General features: G+C 42.2%; 3 protein-coding genes across 4 annotated transcripts; 1 reads left to right on the top strand and 2 right to left on the bottom strand.

Moving 5' to 3' along the window:
• Positions 1-4,371: 4,371 nt before the first annotated feature.
• Positions 4,372-9,064, bottom strand: LOC109874051 (sororin-B). Of its 2 annotated transcripts, XM_020465799.2 has the most exons (6): positions 8,724-9,064; positions 8,449-8,577; positions 8,239-8,306; positions 8,034-8,102; positions 7,426-7,917; positions 4,372-6,406 (listed from the first exon to the last, which is right to left on the bottom strand). In XM_020465799.2, the coding sequence occupies exons 1-6, from the start codon at positions 8,755-8,757 to the stop codon at positions 6,326-6,328; spliced, it is 873 nt and encodes a 290-aa protein (XP_020321388.1). In that variant the 5' UTR covers positions 8,758-9,064; the 3' UTR covers positions 4,372-6,325. The 2 variants fall into 2 exon arrangements, with proteins under 2 accessions (XP_020321388.1, XP_020321389.1); XM_020465800.2 differs by lacking the exon at positions 8,449-8,577 and having other exon boundaries at positions 8,724-9,062.
• Positions 9,065-12,321: 3,257 nt separating this feature from the next.
• LOC109874317 (zinc finger protein-like 1) lies at positions 12,322-15,536 on the top strand. The gene is made up of 8 exons (XM_020466177.2): positions 12,322-12,635; positions 12,902-13,018; positions 13,135-13,246; positions 13,355-13,548; positions 13,809-13,884; positions 14,051-14,257; positions 14,481-14,604; positions 14,813-15,536. The coding sequence occupies exons 2-8, from the start codon at positions 12,917-12,919 to the stop codon at positions 14,997-14,999; spliced, it is 1,002 nt and encodes a 333-aa protein (XP_020321766.1). The 5' UTR covers positions 12,322-12,635; positions 12,902-12,916; the 3' UTR covers positions 15,000-15,536.
• A 5,450-nt stretch (positions 15,537-20,986) lies between these two features.
• On the bottom strand, positions 20,987-22,635 carry LOC109874224 (phospholipase A and acyltransferase 3-like; the record flags this gene model as incomplete). The annotated part of the gene is made up of 3 exons (XM_020466045.2): positions 20,987-21,327; positions 21,983-22,251; positions 22,521-22,635. Coding segments are annotated over 3 exons (498 nt in total), but the record flags the coding sequence as incomplete, so codon positions are not given.
• Between the last annotated feature and the right edge of the window lie 1,115 nt (positions 22,636-23,750).

Here is a 23,750-nt window from a genome sequence, read left to right on the forward strand (position 1 = left end):
ATGGTGATAGGGGTGAGTTGGGCTGTGGTGGACTCCATGGGGATGAATTTGTCTGTGTTGGTTTCCATGGTGATATGATTGAGTTGGGCTGTGGTGGTCTCCATGGTGATGGGGATGAGTTGGGCTGTTGTGGTCTCCATGGTGATGAGTTGGGCTGTTGTGGTCTCCATGGTGATGGGATTGAGTTGGGCTGTGGTGGTCTCCATGGTGATGAGTTGGGCTGTTGTGGTCTCCATGGTGATGAGTTGGGCTGTTGTGGTCTCCATGCTGATGGGGTAGAGTTGGGTTGTGGTAGTCTCCATGGTGATGATTTGGGCTGTGGTGGTATCCTTGGTGATTGGGATTAGTTGGGCTGTGGTGGTCTCCACGGTGATGGGTTGGGCTGTGGTGGTCTCCATGATGATGGGAATGAGTTGGGTTGTGGTGGTCTCCATGGTGATGGGGATGAGTTGGGTTGTGGTGGTCTCCATGGGGATGAGTTTGGCTGTGGTGATCTCCATGGGGATGGTGATGGGTTGAGCTGTGGTGGTCTCCATGGGGATGAGTTGGGCTGTGTTGGCCTCCATGGATATGGGGATGACTGGGGCTGTGAAGGTCCCCATGATCACGGGAGTGGCTTGGGCTGTGGTGGTCTCCATGGGGATGAATTTGTCTGTGGTGGTGTCCATGGTGATGGGGATGACTGGGGCTGTGGTGGTCTCCATGGTGATGCTTTGGGCTTTGGTGGTCTCCATGGTGATGAGATGGACTTTGAAGACCTCTGTGATGGTGGTGAGATTGAGAATGGGAGAGATGCTGGTTATGATGGTGTGGTGTTGAAGAACGGGAGTGATGTCTTGATGAGGGGCTATTTCCTGGGCTACTGCTGTCATCGGTGTGGCTGCTAGGACTGTGGTGTATGTTTCTTGCAGGCTGATGGTGGCAATGGTGTTGGTGATGCTGGTTTGCGCCGAGATGGGAGCGAGAGTGCTTGATGGAATGAGAGTGCTTCCTGGAATGGGAATGCCTACTGATATGGGAGTGAACACTAACTGTCGTTGAGCTTGCACTGCCAGGCCGACTACTCTTCTGTCTTTGACTCTGCTCCCCTGTGCGTTCCACCTTGGGGAACCTCAGGGAGGCTTGTCCTGGGCTGCTAGGCCTGTGAGCAGCTGTGACTCCAAGAGAGGTGAGTCTGTATGGGCTGAGCACCTGCCTGGTGATCTCGTTCAGAAAGGCAGAGAACTTCAGCTTGTCCTTCACTAAGTTCTTATTGGCTACCTCCTTGCTTTTCCACAAGTCCTCCTGATCTACAATGGTATCTGCATTTCCATCCCTGTCCTCACAATGGGACAGCGCCTCCATTGACTTTGCCTTGCGGACTTTGCCAGCCATTCCTACCAATTTAGCACTCTCCTGCTTCTTCAGGGTGATCTTGGCAGGGGTCAGATGAGAGGACACAGCTTTCTTTTTCTTTTTTCCTTTCAGGCTTCTTTCCTGGCTTGGGGACTTGTGGAGATAGCCTTCGTCATCTATCAAAGGAGATGTCTCATCTTCCTCTTCATCATAGACCTTCCTCCCCTCAGAGATTTCAGTGCAGGACTGTGAGTACTTGGGGTTCTGCAGTGGATGTTTGTAATCCTTCACAGACTCATTTATAGTGGTCTGAGAGGACCAGGTGGATGAAGAGCCAGAGGATGACGAGGAGGAAGAGGATGATGTTAAGGAAGAGAAGGAAGATGAGAAAGATGATGATGAGGAACCAGAGGTGGAGCTGGAGGAAGTTGCTGCAGCCTGAGGGTGGGAGGTCACATCTGTAGCATGGTGATGAGGTTGGTGTTGGTGATGAAGATGGCCAGGGGGAGAGTGGTGTGATTTCTCATTGTGGTGGTGAGGGTGATTGTTGTGGCGATGGTGGCAGGCAATGTTGCCCTCTGATGTTGAATGGTTGCTACTGCAAGAGGAGAACAGGATGACAGCAGTGTTCAGAGACCACTGAACACTGGGCTCAGTTACACCAGTGGAGGCTGCTGTGGAGGCTGCTGAGGGGAGGACAGCTCATAATAATGCATGGAACATGGAAACCATGTGTTTGATGTATTTGACACCTTTTCACTTATTCCGCTCCAGCCATTACAACAATTCTGTCCTCCCCAATTAAGGTGCCACCAACCTCCTGTGAGTTACACGTTTTACAATAACGCAGGGCTGGTTATTAAACTAGGCCAAGATTATTTTGTCACATCTGAATATTTCTCAAAATATGTACAATTTCCAAAATGTTGAATATAAAAACAAGAAATTCCATCCAAGATTTCAGAAATTGGTGAACTAATAAATTAATTTAATCAAACATACCCATGACAATTGTGATCCTTTGACCAATCTAGCTCGTGCTGGTGATGAGGATGGTGATGATAATCATGGTTGTGGTGATGGCGGAGATGGTGTTTGTGGTGATCAGTTTTTTGGTCAGCAATCTTGCAATGCTTGTGGTCCCTCTCGTGATGGTCATGGAGGTGGGGCCTGCTGTGCCTGTGGCTCCTGGTCCCCTGCTTATGCTGCACGGGAGTGAAGTACTTCTCCATCACCTGCTGCTTCCCCAAACCCAACTCCTCCTCCACTGCTTTTGTGTGGTAGTCCCTGGGTGTAGGGACAATCTTTTCCCTGCTGTGCGGTCTGCAACTATTCCTCTTCCTGTGTTATTTCCTTGATACTTTCTGATGATTCAAATATATTTTCTGGACCATAAGCTCAACTATTTGGAAAAATAACAGAATTATAGCAAAGTTAGGACATTACTACATGCTGAATACATTTTCTGTGAGCTAATTTAACTGAGCACTTTTAAGGGTATAATAGTTATGCTAACTTAAAACAGTCCATTAACCACATCATCAACTACAACTATTTTCTTCCTAAATGCAGCGGTTACAAAACTACTAACATCTGTTAAGTTATTCTTGAAATACGTTAAGTCAACACAAACATAGTATATCAGCAAATACCATCCATCTCAAATCAGTCAGACTTACCTAAAACATGGTGTGAAATGTTTTAGACGTGCCAGTAATTCAAGAATCCTTATCTGTCTAAGTCAAGAAGCAAGTCAACTTAACTCAATTAACTTGATCTTAATCATTAATTCTGATATCCTAAACCACATAAGCAGTGAGTGCTAGCATATACTCTGTCAGAGGACCCATAAGAATGACACAGGTTGAGATGCTCATTGATGTTTTGTACCAGGATTCTGCTTGCACCCTCCATCTGATGTAACAATTTTCCAATTGCGGTGGAGCATGCATGAAACATCAATAAATCCTTTGCACCCATCCACTAGCCTAAAGCGATTTTTCATATCTCATGTGAAAACTACTTCATAGACACAACACGTGCTCTTTTTCTATTTTTTTATCATGCCCGATAAAATTAAACATTGGTCAGCTACTCTATTCAAATGACATGGTATGGGCAATGTTCATTTAAAAAATATATAAAAAAATATTTGTACAACAAGCTTAGTTTACTCAATAACAATATTCAAGAATTCATTATTGTTATGTTCATGTCAAGGAAGTTTAGACTGAAACCAAAATGTTGTCTATGCATTTTCTCAAATAAAGTTGCCCTTAAGTTATGTATACAATTCAACTGTTTGGATTCCAGTGTTTAGGAGATTGACTGGTTATTAATATCCAGCTTGCTATTGACCTGCCTGTCCCTATTGTATCACTGCAAAAGATACAATGGCAATGAAAATTAAGGAAAGCGTTGAGAACCCCATTGAATTACAATAGCATGTTAAGCAACCACATACCAAGAAACATGATTGTTTGCAATTAATGATCACATTCAATTACCATATCACTAGACCCTGACAGTTGGTAGGTACAGAGGGACACAAGTGCTTTCAGGATGTTTGACACCAGTTATATAGACATTCATTTTAATTAATTTCTAGCTCTGAGGTTATAGCAATACAATCCTATTGTCTGTAGTTGTCCATCGCCCGCAGCCCCTTTCCCCGAATCGATTGCCAATTGTGTGATACAGCACAGCCCTCCACTCACAATCAATGGCAGTACTGCATTGAGACCCTCCAGCAAAGAGAAGGGAAGGACAAAGCAGTGTGGGGATAATGTGAGACCCAACCCAAATATAGGTTAGATAACTCAGAAATCAAGTGACTCCTTAAATTCTAAGGACAATCTTTTTTCAGAGACCTAGAACATTGATATAAACAAATTGACATTCAGGATCACTGGCCTGGTAAAATGTTCCTTCAAAAACTATGCTTAAAGAAACGTGAATTAGCTTAATCCCAAACCCATACAAAAGGACACAACATCTACAACTCAGTGTGTTTCGTACAACCATTACTAGACAGAATATAGCTCAAACTATTTATTATATTCATGAAACAGAAATTTACAAAAAAAAGCAACCACTATAAGCGAGTCCTTACAACAACAAAAATGCAATATACTGGAGTCAGTCATGGAGAAGACAGCCAATAAGAAGTGTTAAATCTGATAATAAATTTGATCAGATAAAGTCTTAAATCACTCAAATCTAAACCATCATACAGTTGAAGTCAGAAGTTTACACACACTTAGGTTGGTGTCATTAAAACTCATTTTTCAACCACTCCACAAATTTGTTGTTAACAAACTATTTTTTATTTTAATCTGTTATTTTACCAGGTAAATTGACTGAGAACACATTCTCATTTGCAGCAACGACCTGGGGAATAGTTACAGGGGAGACGAATGAGCCAATTGTTTACTGGGGATTATTAGGTGACCATCAAATCAAATCATGATGGTTTGAGGGACAGATTGGGAATTTAGCTAGGACACAGGGGTTAACACCCCTACTCTCACAATAAGTGCCATGGGATCTTTAATGACCTCAGAGAGTCAGGACACCCGTTTAACACCCCATCCGAAAGACGGCACCCTACACAGGGCACATTGGAATATTTTTTTTTTTAGACGAGAGGAAAGCGTGCCTCCTACTGGCCCTCCAACACCAATTCCAGCAGCATCTGGTGTCCCATCCAGGGACCAACCCTGCTTAGCTTCAGAAGCAAGCCAGCAGTGGTATGCAGGGTGGTATGCTGCTGGCTAAACTATAGTTTTGGCAAGTCAGTTAGGACATCTACTTTGTGCATGACACAAGTAATTTTCCCAACAATTGTTTACAGATTATTTCACTGTATCACAATTCCAGTGGGTCTTAAAATTGACACACTACGTTAAATGTGCCTTTAAACAGCTTGGAAACTTCCAGAAAATGTCATGGCTTTAGAAGCTTCTGATAGGCTAATTGACATAATGAGTCAATTAGAGGTGTACCTGTGGATGTATTTCAAGGCCTACCTTCAAACTCAGTGCGTCTTTGCTTGACATCATGGGAAAATCAAAAGAAATCTCAGTCAAAAACTCCGAATTTTTTTTGTAGACCTCCACAAGTCTGGTTCACCCTTGGCAGCAATTTCCAAATGCCTGAAGGTACCACGTTAATCTCTACAAGGTATTAAAGGTCAGGAATTGTGGAAAACTGAGTTTAAATGTATTTGGCTAAGGTGTATGTAAACTTCCAACTTCAACTGTATATGAGAGGAATAAATAATTACATTTAAACTAATATTTTATATGTAAAAACAGTGATGGCTTCCACAATGAGAAGGTGAGAGCACCCTCTAGAGAACAAATGTGATAAGGGAATGCATGACATGCAGGCTTCAATCAAATCCCAAAACACAAGTTCTGAAATCATAGTAGGACATGACAATCTGGCATGATAAAGATTCTTAGTTTGGACATCTTCTGTCCCAAATTCTAACACTGAGGAAAATAACAAAGTAAAAAGCAAACAGCTGTAATCTCAACATCACAGGAAATGCTTTGTAAATAAATCTTACAAGTTATAACACACCTGATGTCTGTAATCCAATTTACAATGATTTAAAATATAAAAAGGGTGCTCTTCAACACAAGATAATGGCCCTGTGACATAATGAAGTTGTCATCTCAAAAAGAAAATAAATATTAACCTATCAAAGTGACAGGAAGATAGATAGAAACTGGTTTTAAGATTACACAACTCGTAATTAAGTCAATTTTTTTAAACAATCTCACATTTAGAACATTGAAAAAGCCTACATCTACATCTGTATTGTAAATTAATCCTGTTTGTTGTTCCCATAGGTGCCATATTTATGCAAATATCAACTCATCACCTTTGAAATGCAATCATAGAAGTGTAAAAGTTTACTTTCTCCAATCTTGGCAAAAAGGATTTCTAGTTACATGTCAAAGTCTGAGGTTGACCTATGAGTTTATTCCACCACCAAATCAAATCCTTCCGCCTCTTCAAACTCTGCATTCATCTTTGCAGCAAGGTCGTCCAACTCTGCCAGCTGGGTAGGAAGGAAATGGAAAAGTAGATCAACACAAAGGTACATATGCTATAGGGTCTTACACATCTCCATCTTGAAAATAGTTTAAGCAAGCAATAAGTGTTACTTTTCATTTCTTGATGGTGTTTGGCCCTCTTTGGGGGTATCGTCAGAAGGTGCCTAGTGTCTCCCAACTCCTCTCTCGGAGGACCTGAGGTCTAGGACCATGCCTGATGTCTCCTTGCTGTCCCCAGTCCACCTGGTCATGCTGCTGCTCCAATTTCAACTGTTCTGCCTGTGGCTATGGAACGCTGACCTGTTCACTGGACGTGCTACCTATCCCAGACCTGCTGTTTTCAACTCTCTAGAGACAGCAGGAGAGGTAGAGACACTGAATGATCGGCTATGAAAAGCCAACTGACATTTACTCCTCTACAATCACTGTGATTATTATTATTTGACCCTGCTGGTCATCTATGAACATTTGAACATCTTGGCCATGTTCTGTTAATCTCCACCCAGCACAGCCAGAAGAGGACTGGCCACCCCTCATAGCCTGGTTCCTCTCTAGGTTTCTTCCTAGGTTCTGGCCTTTCTAGGGAGTTTTTCCTAGCCACCGTGCTTCTACACCTGCATTGCTTGCTGTTTGGGGTTTTAGGCTGGGTTTCTGTACAGCACTTTGTGACATCAGCTGATGTAAGAAGGGCTTCATGAATAAATTAGATTGAATATACACTGTAGTCTACTATGGTTAAGTTGTTTATTAAAATGTTGTCAACAGTGACCTCAATAGTATCATATGCCCTCTGTTCTCACAGAATCACATTATTGGAAACCCAGACTGTTCTCAGGCAGGCGTGGTTATAGCTAGATATGTTCAAGTTGTGGACAATTTTAGCTAACCCTATTCATAATTGTACTAACCTGCTGCATAAGTTCTTCTAACCTCCTACGTAGTCACTTCTGCTAGTCAAATCCATCAGACCTGCCCTGAGAGCAGTGGGTATCCACTAATGCGATACAGTTATGGTCTCACTTACTTTTATTTGAGGAACCTTCTTCCTCCTCCTCTTCTCCTTTACCACAGCAACTCCAGGAATGTTGACATCTGGCTCAGGAGCAGCACTGTCATCCCCTTCTATCAGGGTGAAGGAGCTGACCCCACAGAATGACTTGGAGGCCTCAGAGCCCACCCTGGACTGCTCCACCTTGCGGAGAACCTGGGGTGTCTGAAGCTTCTCAAACCCAAACAGGGTCTCCCGACGCAGAGATGGGGAGGACACGTCCTGGCCTTGGGGATGCTCAAACGAACGGTCCCCTAGGCTTAGGCGGCTGTAGGACCGACGAACCTTCTGTGACCATGCTGAGTCCTCAGGGTTCCCTGCAGCCTGGGGATAGGGGGCCAAGATCGGGGAGAGCATGGTGGCTTTTGGTGGAGGAACCTGGGCAGTTCCTGGGATAGAAATTTTGGCCTTCTTCAGACTGCCTTCAGACAATCTTTGTTCATTTTCTTTGTTGTCCTCAGAGGGTACCTGAAACAAAAGCAATTGTGCACATATGACTGGGCTGATATAAAATAGCAGGACCAAACATATTAAAACTATGCAGCTTATTCTGTAAATTAATTTGCTGTGTTCTTTCAACTCACATTGAATTGTGTTTTCCTGGGTGCAATTTTCCTCACAGTTATGCTGCGTTTCACAGTGTCTGTAGGAGCCTGTGGATTACAGTAACATTATATATACTTAGACAAAGCACTGACAAGACTGAAGATGCTTGCAGGCTGCAGTTTGACTACATCAAAAGGTAAATTGAAATGTTACTGGTTGTGCTGACAAAAAGGTACTACTTACAGAGTTGGGGACATTTTGATTTGGAGAGGTCAACCGCGCTGACCTCCTTCGTGGCTGGCTGGTAGAATCTGGTTTGATAAGACAAATAATGGTCCAACCATCAACAACATTGGCTTCCCTTTATACAGCTAACAATGATGTGAGATCTTTAGTTAGCAACATGACTTGACTGGTCCCTTGACTGATAAAGTTTGTTATCTAAAAACTTGCATTGTCGAGATGTTGTGAAGATCCAGCTGTATGCCTCAATATGAAGACGACCATCTGTTTCCATAATTGTACTGTCCATCTTCGCCATTGATTTGAGATTGATGCATATAGCTAGCTGTCTAACGGAGTCTGTACAATAGGCACGATTTGACTGATTTAGAATAATCTCGCCATTGGAGTGAACTACACATCTGCTAATTACAGACAAGCACTACTATAAACAGAAGCACTTCTCTAAATTAAAAAATAAAGAACAAAATAGTAAACATACTGACCAGCCAAAAAGGATTGATGTGTTTCGTTGCTCATCCTTGCCGTCTGTCCAATTTATTTACTAACGTTAATACATGAATTCGGTGGGTGATTAGCTAGCAATAATACACATTAACGTTATCTGGCTAGTAGCTATCGACAACAAGCTAGCTAACTTGAGAAATTAGTAAAACAAATTAGTAATTAATTAGCAAATACATATATCGCACAAGCTAACTAAGCAACAAAGAACTAATGCAAAACTACGATTGAATAACTTGAGAGCAGTTCATTTTTGATTTAACTCGTCAGTCCTCAAAAGTTTCAAAATTCCCCGCCTGGAAGTACCGGAAGTGACATTAGAGTGCAGTTCTGTCCGTTATTTTATCTTTCTTTTTTATTTGATTTAACCTTTATTTAACTAGGCAAGTCAGTTAAGAACAAATTCTCATTTACAATGACGGCCCACCAAAAGGCCTCCTGCAGGGGGGACTAAACATATAAACTTAAATAAAATATATAGGATAAAGAGAGACAACAAATCAAATCAAATCAAAGTTTATTTGTCACGTGCGCTGAATACAACAGGTGTAGTACAGTGAAATGCTTTCTTACAGGCTCTAACCAATAGTGCAAAAAAGGTGCAAAAAACACATAATAGCACAATTGGTTGGGCGCCCGTAAAACAGCTGCCATTTCTTCTGGCACCAATTTAGATCCTCCAAACACAACACTACCTAAAGAGATACCTAAAACAACAACATAGCATGGTACTGTAGCAACACAACATGACAACAACATGGTAGCAACACAACATGGCAGCAGCACAAACTTGGTACACACATTATTGGGCACAGACAACAATACATAATGCAAAGCAGACACAACTGTCAGTAAGAGTGTCCATGACTGAGTCTTGAATGAAGAGATTGAGATAAAACTGTCCAGTTTGAGTGTTTGTTGCAGGTCGTTCCAGTCGCTAGCTGCAGTGAACTGAAAAGAGGAGCGACCCAGGGATGTGTGTGCTTTGGGGACCTTTAACACACTAGAGCTTGAGGTAGGGTTAAGAGAGCTTGATGTAGTCACCTCATACAAGTACTTGGGAGTATGGCTAGACAGTACACTGTCCTTCTCTCAGCACATATCAAAGCTGCAGGCTAAAGTTAAATCTAGACTTGGTTTCCTCTATAATAATCGCTCCTCTTTCACCCCAGCTGCCAAACTAACCCTGATTCAGATGACTATCCTACCTATGATAGATTACAGAGACGTAATTTATAGATCGGCAGGTAAGGGTGCTCTCCATTCGGCCATCAGATTTGCCACCAATGCTCCTTATAGGACACATCACTGCACTCTATACGCCTCTGTAAACTGGTCATCTCTGTATACCAGTCGCAAGACCCACTGCTTGATGCTTATTTATAAAAGCGTCTTAGACCTCACTCCCCCCTATCTGAGATATTTACTGCACCCCTCATCCTCAACATATAACACCTGTTCTGCCAGTCACAGGTAGAGGGGCATTCTTACCAAATCACATGTATTTAAAAAAAATTTAACTCTGCAAGTCAGTTAAGAACAAATTCTTATTTACAATGACGGCCTACACCAAACCTGCCATGACGGCCAAACCTGGATGACGCTTGGCCAATTGTGCGCCGCTCTATGGGACTCCCAATAACGACCGGTTGTGATACAGCCTGGCCTTTCTTTTTGGAGGTGTTCTTCAGAACCTTTTGCTTCAGCCTTGCACAGATACTAAATTAATGATAAATATGTGATTCTATCTAAATAAATAAACTACGATTAAGACGCGAGTGTATTAGAATTAGAAGTGAGTTAAATGAGGCAGGGCTTGCAAACTATTACAGACTACAAAGGGAAGCACAGCCGAGACCTGCCCAGTGACACAAGCCTACCAGATGATCTAAATAACTTCTATGCTCGCTTCGAGGCAAGTAACACTGAAACATGCATGAGAGCATCAGCTGTTCCGGACGACTGTGTGACCATGCTCTCTGCAGCTGATGTGAGTAAGACCTTTAGACAGGTCAACACTCACAAGGCCGCAGGGCCAGACGGATTAAAAGGACATGTACTCCGAGCATGCGCACCAACTGGCAAGTTTCTTCACTGACATATTCAACCTCTCCTTGACTGAGTCTGTGATACCAACATGTTTCAAACAGACCACCATAGTCCCTGTGCCCAATAACACTAAGGTAACCTGCCTAAATGACTACCGACCCGTGGCACTCACGTCTGTAGCCATGTAATGCTTTGAAAGGCTGGTCACCCACTCTAATTTGCATACCGCTCCAACAGATCCACAAATGATGCAATCTCTATTGCACTCCATACTGCCCTTTCACACCTGGACAAAAGGAACACCTATGTGAGAATGTTATTCATTGACTGCAGCTCAGCATTCAACACCATAGTGCCCTCAAAGCTCATCACTAAGCTAAGGACCCTGGGACTAAACACCTCCCTCTGCAACTGGATCCTGGACTTCCTGACAGACCACCCCCAGGTGGTAAGGGTAGGTGACAACACATCCGCCACGCTGATCCTCAACACGGGGGCCCCTCATGGGTGCATGCTCAGTCCCTTCCTGTACTCCTGGTTCACTCATGACTGCATGGCCATGCACGACTCCAACACCCTTATTAAGGACTGAGCACGCCCCCATTCTCATCGACGGGGCTGCAGTGGTGCAGGTTGAGAGTTCCTTGGCGTGAAGAGGGCACGACAAAACCTATTACCCCTCAGGAGACTGAAAATATTTGGCACGTGTCCTCAGAACCTCAAAAGGTTCTACAGCTGCATCATCGAGAGCATCCTGACGGGTTGCATCACTGCCTGGTATTGCAACTGCTCTGCCTCCGACCGCAAGGCATTACAGAGAGTAGTGCGTACGGCCCAGTACATCACTGGGGCCAAGCTTCCTGCTATCCAGGACCTCTATACCAGACGGAGTCAGAGGAAGTCCCTAAAAATTGTCGAAGACTCCAGCCACCCTAGTCATAGACTGTTCTCTCTGCTATCGCACAGCAAGCAGTACCGGAGCACCAAGTCTAGGTCCAAGACAGCTTCTACCCCTAAGCTTCTACAGCTTCTACAGCTTCTACCCCTAAGCCATAAGACTCCTGAATATCTATATTAGCTCAATTAACTCGACTAACCGGTGCCCCCACACATTGGCTCTGTACCGGTGCCCCCTTTATATAGCCTCACTATTGTTATTTTACTGCTGCTCTTTAATTGTTTGTTACTTTTATTTGATACTTTTTTGGGGGTATTTTATTACAACTGCATTGTTGGTTAATAAGGGCTTGCAAGTAAGCATTTCACTGTAGGGTCTACACTTGTTGGATTCGGCGCATGTGACATAACATTTGATTTGATTTTGATTTGAATTAGTAAATAAATCAAACTTTAATGTGGGTGAGGCTGACACGCCCATTAAGTGCGCCAACGTTTCTTTCTAATGTAAAATAAAATAGAATTGATGATCAGCTCTCTCCAAACCAATCGTAACATGACAACCTAAGTTCAAACTGTAAAACATGCCCGTGGACCAGCTGGTATAAAATGTGGGTCCCTGGCTAGAATGGTTCCACCTTTTGTCAATTTAATGTCAGATTAGATTTTTCGAAGCAGGTTAGGAGAATTAACGTAGCCGGTTAGGATAATTAGGTAAAAGGTTAGCTAAAATATAAACGTTTGACTTTTAATTTGAATAAAAGCTGGATCCTTTCTAAACATTACGGTATATGTTCCGCGTTTATGTGACATCATTATACTGCGACTGCCGGAAGAGACGTGGCAAAATGTCCGCTTCTGAAAACGTTCGCATTTTCTAGCTTTAGTTATTTGTACCACCTTTTCCTTCAAACGATAAATCATCGAGGAGAATACTTGTGTGACAGGTAGGGTTCAGTTAACTTACAACTAAAGCCACCCGAAACGCATCTGATGCTCGTGAATTAGCTTCGTTAACGTTAGCTCTAACTATACATCTACATTTTCAATACATACAAGTAGTGTCTTGCACCTATGCAATATGTAATAATCGAACTACATTTGAACCATGAGTAGATTTGCCTTGGTTATCAGACTATTGCTTAGTTAACTAGTTAACGTTATAACTATTATGTCGTTGCTGAAGCTTGTTTTGGTGATCACTTGTCTACAGCACGACAGACAGACCATGGGTCTGTGCAAGTGTCCTAAGAGGAAGGTGACCAACTTGTTCTGCTTTGAACATCGGGTGAATGTGTGTGAGCATTGCCTGGTCTCCAACCACAACAAGGTCAGTGGATGGACAGCTCTAAGTACCCAATGTGTCATGTTAAATTAAATATGGACCACAAAGTAGTTGTGTTTGCCACTAAACTAAGCTATTTTCTCTACCTGTCTGATCCCAAGTGTATAGTGCAGTCCTACCTCCAGTGGCTTCAGGATAGTGATTACAACCCTAACTGTCGACTGTGTAATAACCCACTGATCTCCCAGGATACTGTCAGATTGGTCTGCTATGGTAAGAATGTCAACATCTAGGATAGATCCTTATTGCTGTTGCTTGATATTACTGCTGTATGGAATTTGCTCAAACCCTCTGGTTCATTGCTCTTTCTCTCTATCCAAGATGTATTCCACTGGGCCTGTCTTCATCACCTGGCAGCCCGGTTGCCCCTACACACTGCTCCTGCAGGATACCAGTGCCCCAGCTGCCAGGGTCCAGTATTCCCCCCCTCCAACCTGGCCAGCCCAATAGCTGACATGCTGAGGGAACAGTTGTCCTTAGTCAACTGGGCCAGAGCTGGACTAGGCCTACCTCTGGTGAGGAATATGGGTGGGCTGAGTCACACTAGCAGTCAGGGATATTGAATAGTGACAAGGGGTATACTGGTTCAAATGCTGGCTGACATTCAGTTGTGTATTATATTTGTGTAAAATACTGTATGTCAGAGCTTAAACATAATTCACTTTTTAGGACCCCATAAATCAAGTGTTTCTTTTAGAAAGAAGACACAAATATTATGAAATAGGTATTCTGTGACAATTCAACTCTAACAGGTACATCGTTTCTCCACTGCAAGATTGAAGAACCTGTAAAAGCTATTCAAGACAGCACACAGGATGTCACTGATTATGCTGACTGGTCCACGTTTGATGGTAAGTAATTGTGAAACTGAATGTTGCAATACATAATAATATATGCCATTTATCAGATGTTTTTTTTTTAAATCCAGGGCGTCATGACATATGCTAAGCTGAATGTTGGAAATGTTTGTTTGAATCTGGGAGTTTACTGTAACATTTGCCTTCCCTACTCTGCTAGCACCAGCATTGGAGCCTACTGAAGCTTACCCCGCCCACTCCTACGCCTCCCAACCACACCCTAGCCTCGCCCCTACTCCAGTTCCAAACACAGTTCAGGAAGATCATGGAAGTCTCCACAACAACGGGGAGATGGTGGCTCATGAACAACACTCTTTGGTCAACATGATCACTGCAACCACCAGTGACACCATCACCCTACACACAGGTAAAGGACTATGACTGGTACCCAGGTTTAGTGGAATCCTAACCATTACCAGCCACACACACAGTGTTGTCATGCCATACGTTAATCCAATACTTAGCCTCAACTCTAATCCTAGTTCCTGACATTTGTGATGACACATCTGATATTCCTCACGTAGTGTATAATGTATGCTGTATCCTCATTATATTTGGTGTATTCAGTTAATGTGAATTATTGCTTCCAGCATCATCCCCAAGGAAGATCTATGACACTAGGGACTCCGGACACAGCTCTGTGACACAGATCGACTTTGATGACGACAAGTACCGGCGACGACCAGCACTCAGCTGGTTTGCACGGATTCTCAAGTCAGTAATGTTACTAGTTATTTAAAGTTTTTCTTCATTTTGTTATTACACAGCAAGTACATCTTTCCTAGCAAACCTCCTTACATATGGACAACAGTCTTTGACCTACATTTTATAGATCCGATTATCTATTACTCTGTCTCCAAAGGTCGAGTCCTTTTTCCAATTTCTCTTAACTCTGAAAATGTAAATGAATTTGTGTTCTCAGAAACCGGGCAGGTTCCAAGAGGACAGGCCTGTCCTGGAAGCAGAGGGTCTTCATGCTCCTTCTGGTTGGAGTTCTGGGATTCTTTACCTTGATCATCATTATGGCTAAACTGGGCCGTGCTTCAGCCGACTCCGACCCCAACTTAGACCCCCTTCTAAATCCCAACATCCGAGTGGGCAACAACTGACCAGCACCCACCTCCATGTCCTAGTGAGTGTTGAACATAGGGCCGATAAAGGCCATCTAAGATGGTGGGACCAGTAAAGGCAGAGAGATACCTTCTCTCTCTCTCAGACATGAAAGAAAAGAGGATGGGATGGTGCATTTTGTCCTGGAAATGATGGCAACCTTACACCCTTCTTCCTTCTTTGGGATAGGCAGTTGCTTTTAGAGCTATATGTACAATGAATTTATATATTTTGACCCACTCCACATCAAATGAGATTGCAATGTTGGAATGAATGGTGATGGGGAAAAGAGATTTTCACAACAGAAATACTGTATTCTATGACACATGGCTTTTTGCAACATCTGCTAAAACAGGTATTTTTGAAGGGGGCGTCAATAAGTTGTTCAAGTTAATTGACAGAGTGATGTTTGTTGAATTGGAAGAATGCTACGCCTGACATTCACATACTACATTGTATGGTGATTAAATGAGTCTGTAAATAGTGTGTTTTGTGTTGAACTGGAATAAATGTTTAACCAATTCTCAAATTCTGTATGCAATATACGTTCATATTTTGTGGATAAACAAAATGTACAACAGATACTGTGAGGATATTCAAGTAGTGGTTAACTCATTGGACATTGGTCTTGGTTTAGCATTAAAATGGCACATGCAGTCTTAAATCCACAAGTGCCCTGTGCTCAGACACTTTGATAGAGTGATCTACTTTCTCCTGAGTTTGAAGTGTTATGAAAGGTGTGTTGATGGGACCTCTAAAATGAGTACAGTGCATTCGGACAGTTCAGACCCCTTAACTTATGTTAGACTTATTTTAAAAGGATTAAAGTTGGGGGGGGGAGTTGCTGCATAGCTATTTTCACGTCTCTCCAGAGATGTTTCATCGGTCTGGGTTCTGGCTGGGCCACTCAAGGATATTCAGAGACTTGTCCCGAAGCCAGTCATGCATTGTCTTGGCTGTGTGCTTTGGGTCGTTGTCCTGTTGGAAGATGAACAGTCACCCCAGTCTGAGGTTTTCATCAAGGATCTCTCTGTACTTTTCTCCGTTCATCTTTCCCTAGATCCTGACGAGTCTCCAAGTCCCTGCCGCTCAAAATTATGTTGCCACCACCATGCTTCACCATAGGGATGGTGCCAGGTTTCCTCCAGTTGTGACGCTTGGCATTCAGGCCAAAGAGTTCAATCTTGGTTTCGTCAGACCAGAGAATCTTATTTCTCATGGTCTGAGAATCCTTTAGGTTAATTTTTGACAAACTCCAAGCGGGCTGCTATGTGCCTTTTTTTTACCGAGGAGTGGCTTCCTTCTGGCCACTCTACCATAAAGCCCTGATTGGTGGAGGGCTGCAGAGATGGTAGTCCTTCTGGAATGTTCTCCCATATCCACAGAGGAGCTCCGTCAGAGTGGTCATTGGGTTCTTGGTCACCTCCCTGACCAAGGTCCTTCTCCCCCGATTGCTCAGTTTGGCCGGGCGGCCAGCTCTGGTAAGAATCTTGGTGGTTCCAAACTTCTTCCAATTAAGAATGAGGGAGGCCACTGTGTTCTTGGGGACCTTCAATGCTGCAGAACCTTTTTGGTACCCTTCCCCAGATCTGTGCCTCGACACAATTCTGTCTCTGAGCTTTACGGACAATTCCTTCAACCTCATTGCTTGGTTTTTGCTCTGACGTTAACTGTGGGACCTTATATAGACCAGTGTGTGCCTTTCTAAATCATGTCCAATCAATTTAATTTACCACAGGTGGACTCCACTCAAGTTGTAGAAACATCTCAAGGATGATCAATGGAAACAGGATGCACCTGAGCTCAATTTCGAGTCTCATAGCAAAGGGTCTGAATACTTGTGTAAATAAGGTATTTGTTTTTTATCTTTTAATAAATTAGCAAAAAATTCTAGAAACGGTTTAGGCTTTGTCATTATGGTTATTGTGTGTAGATTGAGGAATTGTTTTTATTTAACCAATTTCAGAATAAGGCTGTAATGTAACAAAATGTGGAAAAAGACGAGGGGTCTGAATACTTTCCGAATGCACTGTATATATGTTTGAGAAGTCACATTTCTGTATTGAAATCAAATTCTACACCACCTATATCAGTCTGCTGTTATTATCTATCTGCACTTTTCCCCAAGTGACATTAAACACGTTAAATTATTTGAGGAACAAACATCTGCAGAGTAAGCATCAGCAAGAGAGAAGGCAATTCTGTCAGTGTAACAATATGTAGTTTTTGAGGAATCTATGCTTTTGATAAAGCAGACATACAAAAAAAAACACCCATTATGTTTTTCTATACTATTCACATATTTCTCAATTAAAATATCTGTAAATACTTCATTTATCTATGAACACACACTTGTAGGCCTTATATCATGTCATACTGATAATTTTCACATGGCAACATGTCCTCTGAGAAATAACGATGACTCTTGCAAGTGGTCTCTGTTTCCTGAGGTTAAGGTGATTTAATTTATTGTTCTCAGAACTGTTCTCTTCTGTACTGGATCATAAGTAACTCATAACAGAAGCGAGTGATGAAAATGACCAAGTTAAAAACTAGAAAAAAAGAGAGAAATGAAGGCGCTCATGTCAAACAGTAACTGGGGCATGCACAACAAATAAGCTCTGTATCTCTAAAATTAGGAGTGATGACCATGCAGAAATTGATTGACTCACAGACTGACAGTAGGGCAATGAAGCCCATCTTGCGATTTCCTGCTTGGAGTGAATACACTGAGCCCATCAGTGACCAGTAGAAACTCACCACCTGAAACAACTGAGTAAAATATATATATCAGGGATTGTCTTAATATATCAACCTGATATCAATACCCAGACAAAATATCTCAATTTTCATATAACCTCTATCAATGATAATTATCAAATGAGAAGTAGCCACCAGTATGGCTTCTGTGTGGTGCTGGCTTGGAAAGCTGTTGTCCTTGATAACAAAGTGCAGGATGACATCAGCGACCAGTAGGCCTAGCTGAAAGATGCAGAGGAGCAGCGACATGGTTGTGTACAGCCCTCTCTTTGACACAGACCGGGAAAACAGCCATGCCATCAAAGCGGAGGTGTTGCCCTGCTCACAAAATGGATGAGATGAGAACAAGCATTTTCTGTAATTGAATATAAAATAAGAATAATGAGTAACTGGATCTAGGATAAATATCATGCATATCATTCATTATATGATTATATTTGTAAAGCATTGTCTTTGTCCAGCAGATTGTAAGACATTTACTATTTATGTATGTGTGAATTGATTTGTGTGTAAAAGGAGAAACGGAACATAGTTTACATTCTCGAAGAGGTCACCACTTTCTGCCATGTCACAAACTACTGGTGGCTTGAGAGACCTTGAGAGACCTAGACCGACACTTGCACAATGATACAGATTCTTGGACTGGATAAAATTGTCCCAACTTGTAATTTGTCAGCACACCTACTGTGATGAAGTGTGGATCTGTCTGAAGGTAATAGAATGTTCATATTCTCCAGCTATGACATCACAGAAACATCAAGAACCAAGATTCTAAATATTGGACCAAAATAAACATTTTTGTCTTGAATATTTTCATTGTAATGAACACAAGCCTATTTACAAATAAATAGAAGGCTCTGGGCATGGAAAGGGGGATACCTAGTCAGTTGTACAACTGAATGCATTCAATTGAAATGTGTCTTCCGCATTTAACCCAACCCCTCTGAATCAGAGAGGTGCGGGGGGCTGCCTTAATTCACATCCACATCATCGGCTATAATGTGTGTAGTGAAGGGTCCTCTAAATTAGGAATATGTACTGTAGTCATACCAAGGGTGTAGTTTTTAATTAACAAAATTGAAGACTCACCAATCAGAAGAATGAAAATAACATTTGATTCACCATCATACAGTTTAATGTGATTAGACAAAAAGCTACCATTTCATGTGTCAATAAAACAAACATTAAGAAATTCATCATGTACAATCTGTCAACAATCATGCATGGAATCACACCACATATTTAGGCCTACGTATTGTCTGTAACAGATAGGCACTCAATCTCCTTATTGTTCTGAAAAGCTGTAGTTTTCCTAGGGGGCCAATTAATAAGATTAGCAAGTATAATATTTTATCTTTCACAAGAGGCACACTGTCAACTAGAAATGTATACATTAATTCTATAAATTTATGACATTATCCTGGTGAGCAGGGTTTCCCAAATGTGGTCCTGGTGCCCCCCCCCCCCCCCCCCTTTTTGCCCTTGCACTACAAAGCTGGTTAAAATAATCAACTCATAATCAAGCTTTGATTGTTTGAATCAGCTGTGTAGTGTTAGGGCAAAAACCAAAATGTGCACCCAGGGGAGGCCTCAGGACCAAGTTTGGGAAACCCTGTTCTAGGGGGCAACTACAGTGCCTTGCGAAAGTATTCGGCCCCCTTGAACTTTGCGACCTTTTGCCACATTTCAGGCTTCAAACATAAAGATATAAAACTGTATTTTTTTGTGAAGAATCAACAACAAGTGGGACACAATCATGAAGTGGAACGACATTTATTGGATATTTCAAACTTTTTTAACAAATCAAAAACTGAAAAATTGTTCGTGCAAAATTATTCAGCCCCCTTAAGTTAATACTTTGTAGCGCCACCTTTTGCTGCGATTACAGCTGTAAGTCGCTTGGGGTATGTCTCTATCAGTTTTGCACATCGAGAGACTGAAATGTTTTCCCATTCCTCCTTGCAAAACAGCTCGAGCTCAGTGAGGTTGGATGGAGAGCATTTGTGACCAGCAGTTTTCAGTTCTTTACACAGATTCTCGATTGGATTCAGGTCTGGACTTTGACTTGGCCATTCTAACACCTGGATATGTTTATTTTTGAGTCATTCCATTGTAGATTTTGCTTTATGTTTTGGATCATTGTCTTGTTGGAAGACAAATCTCCGTCCCAGTCTCAGGTCTTTTGCAGACTACATCAGGTTTTCTTCCAGAATGGTCCTGTATTTGGCTCCATCCATCTTCCCATCAATTTTAACCATCTTCCCTGTCCCTGCTGAAGAAAAGCAGGCCCAAACCATGATGCTGCCACCACCATGTTTGACAGTGGGGATGGGTGATGAGCTGTGTTGCTTTTACGCCAAACATAACGTTTTGCATTGTTGCCAAAAAGTTCAATTTTGGTTTCATCTGACCAGAGCACCTTCTTCCACATGTTTGGTGTGTCTCCCAGGTGGCTTGTGGCAAACTTTAAACAACACTTTTTATGGATATCTTTAAGAAATGGCTTTCTTCTTGCCACTCTTCCATAAAGGCCAGATTTGTGCACTATACGACTGATTGTTGTCCTACGGACAGAGTCTCCCACCTCAGCTGTAGATCTCTGCAGTTCATCCAGAGTGATCATGGGCCTCTTGGCTGCATCTCTGATCAGTCTTCTCCTTGTATGAGCTGAAAGTTTAGAGGACGGCCAGGTCTTGGTAGATTTGCAGTGGTCTGATACTCCTTCCATTTCAATATTATCGCTTGCACAGTGCTCCTTGGGATGTTTAAAGCTTGGGAAATCTTTTTGTGTCCAAATCCCACTTTAAACTTCTTCACAACAGTATCTCGGACCTGCCTGGTGTGTTCCTTGTTCTTCATGATGCTCTCTGCGCTTTTAACGGACCTCTGAGACTATCACAGTGCAGGTGCATTTATACGGAGACTTGAGTACACACAGGTGGATTGTATTTATCATCATTTAGGTCAACATTGGATCATTCAGAGATCCTTTTGGAGAGAGTTTGCTGCACTGAAAGTAAAGGGGCTGAATAATTTCGCACGCACTTTTGGAGAGAGTTTGCTGCACTGAAAGTAAAGGGGCTGAATAATTTCGCACGCCCAATTTTTCAGTTTTTGATTTGTTAAAAAAGTTTGAAATATCCAATAAATGTCGTTCCACTTCATGATTGTGTCCCACTTGTTGTTGATTCGTCACAAAAAAATACAGATTTATATCTTTATGTTTGAAGCCTGAAATGTGGCAAAAGGTCGCAGAGTTCAAGGGGGCCGAATACTTTCGCAAGGCACTGTAGTAGGCGAAGGGCAGAAAAGAAAATGCATGTGTCTAATTTTAGACTAATTGACTTACAAATAGCCTACCAAATGTCGGGAATTATACCCCCTGTCAAAAAAAATTGTTCCGCTGTCTCTGCATTCACCCCAGAGGTAGACGGAGGAAGGTGACTCGAAGGTTCAAAGGAGTATCCGCTTTTGTTTTGACTTCACACAAGAGATGTTTGACGCTGCATTCAGGGCCTTCATGCCAATCGCCACTGCTCTAACACCTACGCCCAGAGCATAATATACCTGCAAAAAGAGATTAGATCATAACAGTAACCACAAACCGATGAGAAACACCTATCCCCAAATAAACTTGTTTTCAAATGCAAATAGAGACCTCATGTCCTAAACAGAATGATTCTGAAATTTTTTCCCCATTAATAGATCAGCTCTGATGGGTAAATATCTGATGTGATTAGTGGAGAAAATATCAGAATTGGGCTGCCTGTCTAAACGCAGCCATGTGGGCTTTAATATGTAACATGCATCTCCCATTTTACAAGGTAGTGTCTGATTATCTGACTAGTCTCCTTGGTCAGGTCAACTGTTCCTAAACTGAATACATTTTTATTTAACCAGGCAAGTCGTTTAAGAACAAATTCTTATTTACAATGACAGCCTTACACCGGCCAAACCCGGACCAATTGTGCGCCTCTCTATGGGACTCCCAATCACGGCCGGTTGTGATACAGCCTGTATTCAAAGCAGGGTGTCTGTAGTGACACCTCTTGCACTGAGATGCAGTGCCTTAGACCGCTGTGCCACTCGGGAGCCCATTAGTCCAGCTTGGCAACTGGCAGAAACAATAAACCAAGGCATAGACCAAAAGTATTGCTTTACCAACATCACAGGATATGTCATGATATCCTTAGAAGGATATCATGATTGTCAGCACACACACCTGCCGGGACTCTCCCTTCCCATATCTCAGCTCTGTGACAAAGTGTTCACAGTTTCCCCTCAGGATGCAGTAAGGCATCTCCAGGCCCAGCAGGCTGCGGGCATCCCTCAGTATGTCATAAACACTCCGGGGTTTGTGTTTGCCATCCAGCAGGTTGTTGACAAGGAACCTGTCCTTCCCCACTATCTCCTCCAGGCTCTCCTTGGTCACAACGGCTGTGTCACACAACACAGACACTAGGCTGTAGGCACCAGCCCCAGCTGCCTCAGCTTAGGTAGGGGAGGTAAGATCAGTGGGGTGAGGCAGGGGCACGTGAGAGTGGAGGAAAGAGCAGAAAGGAAAATCTTAGGAGGGTATCAGAATCAGATCAGTGATGTGTACTGATGTGTATGTTTTTCTGATAGAGTATATATACGATTTTATAAACATAATCATAAGCATATTTTTTCTAGGTCCATGAATCCCTTATACATGTACTTTATAGGCTTGTCTGTGCCATGACATCCAGTATTAAAGATCAGGACCAAATTGTACTTACTGGGGGGACAGAGGTGGACGATGTAGCCTTCTCCAACATACAAGGCCCAGTGCTGATAGGTCCCCCGGAATATCTCAATCAGGTCCCCAGGTTGAGGCTTTGTTTGATATTGACAACACAATATCAGATTTTTACATTACAACTGGCAATTAGTAAACAAGTCTATATTCAATGTTAATTCAGTATTTGACAAAGATTACCCCACAAACACAACAAAAATACCAAAGCAGGTCTGTCATCAAGTCAAATACACTGCACGGTGTTACTGACTTACCATTATTGGGACAATGTCATTCCTTTTGATAAGATTGTGACAAAAACATAACATATCCAGGTTTTGATTTGTTCTTGCGTATACTGTACTTATCCAGCATGTGAAAAAAGTTCATACTTGCAATATGCTCCCCTGTTGATTAAAACAGACATGCTAACCTAAAGCGTGTGTCGCTTAGGCTACAGTGGATCAAGCCATTAATTGGATTTTCACAGTCTATTTTGGGGAGTAAACACTGATCTCTGACTGTTGGAGTAGTACTTGTGAGTTGTGTTGAGCGGACCTCTCAAAATATGCAGAGCTGACCTCAAAATATGGATGGCTTTCAACTAGAGTTTCCTTTGCCAATGAGATAATCTATGTAACTGTCTAATGGAAATTAGTGATTGGTGCTGAAATTAGTGATTGGTGCTTTCTTGGGACCAACAGTTTCCACTGTTAGACCAGGTTTGGCATTGAAATGATGTAACATGTCTGGTGTGTTATGGTCGGCTTCTTTTATGAAACTTTCTTCTTGCCTGTTATGGATTGTTTATAAAGTGATCATAAAAAGTAACAACAATCCATACCAGGCAAGAAGGAAGCTGCAACGATTTAAGCGCTGCAATACAAATGACAAATGTACATAGAAATTCACAACAATAAGATTTTTCAAATTAGTATTTTTTAAATATATAATGAAAATGTTCAGACCTGAATTTGGGAAGCAAATACAGTTATATCAACTATAGTTCAACTTAATTTTTTCTTTAACCTTTATTTAACTAGGCAAGTCACTTAAGAACAAATTATTATTTACAATGATGGCCTACCTCGGCCAAACACTAACCCAGACAACTCTTGGCCAATTGTGCGCCGTCCTATGGGACTCCCAATCACGGACGGTTGTAATACAGCCTGGAACCAAAACAGGGTCTGTAGTGACACCTTTAGCATTGAGATGCAGTGCCTTAGAC

Source organism: Oncorhynchus kisutch, linkage group LG29 (genome assembly GCF_002021735.2).
Source record: "Oncorhynchus kisutch isolate 150728-3 linkage group LG29, Okis_V2, whole genome shotgun sequence".
NCBI classification, from domain to species: Eukaryota; Metazoa; Chordata; class Actinopteri; order Salmoniformes; family Salmonidae; genus Oncorhynchus; species Oncorhynchus kisutch.

Bases quoted from the DNA above. Each gene is read 5' to 3' on its own strand.
- LOC109874317 (XM_020466177.2), top strand. From the start codon at position 12,917: ATGGGTCTGTGCAAGTGTCCTAAGAGGAAGGTGACCAACTTGTTCTGC. The intron at 13,549-13,808 runs GTGAGGAATATG...CTCCACTGCAAG, and splicing joins CTGGACTAGGCCTACCTCTG to ATTGAAGAACCTGTAAAAGC. The intron at 14,605-14,812 runs GTCAGTAATGTT...TTGTGTTCTCAG, and splicing joins TGGTTTGCACGGATTCTCAA to AAACCGGGCAGGTTCCAAGA.
- LOC109874051 (XM_020465799.2), bottom strand. From the start codon at position 8,757: ATGAGCAACGAAACACATCAATCCTTTTTGGCTG. The intron at 8,307-8,448 runs GCAAGTTTTTAG...TTATCAAACCAG, and splicing joins CTTCACAACATCTCGACAAT to ATTCTACCAGCCAGCCACGA. The intron at 6,407-7,425 runs GTAAGTGAGACC...CTTCCTACCCAG, and splicing joins AGAAGGTTCCTCAAATAAAA to CTGGCAGAGTTGGACGACCT.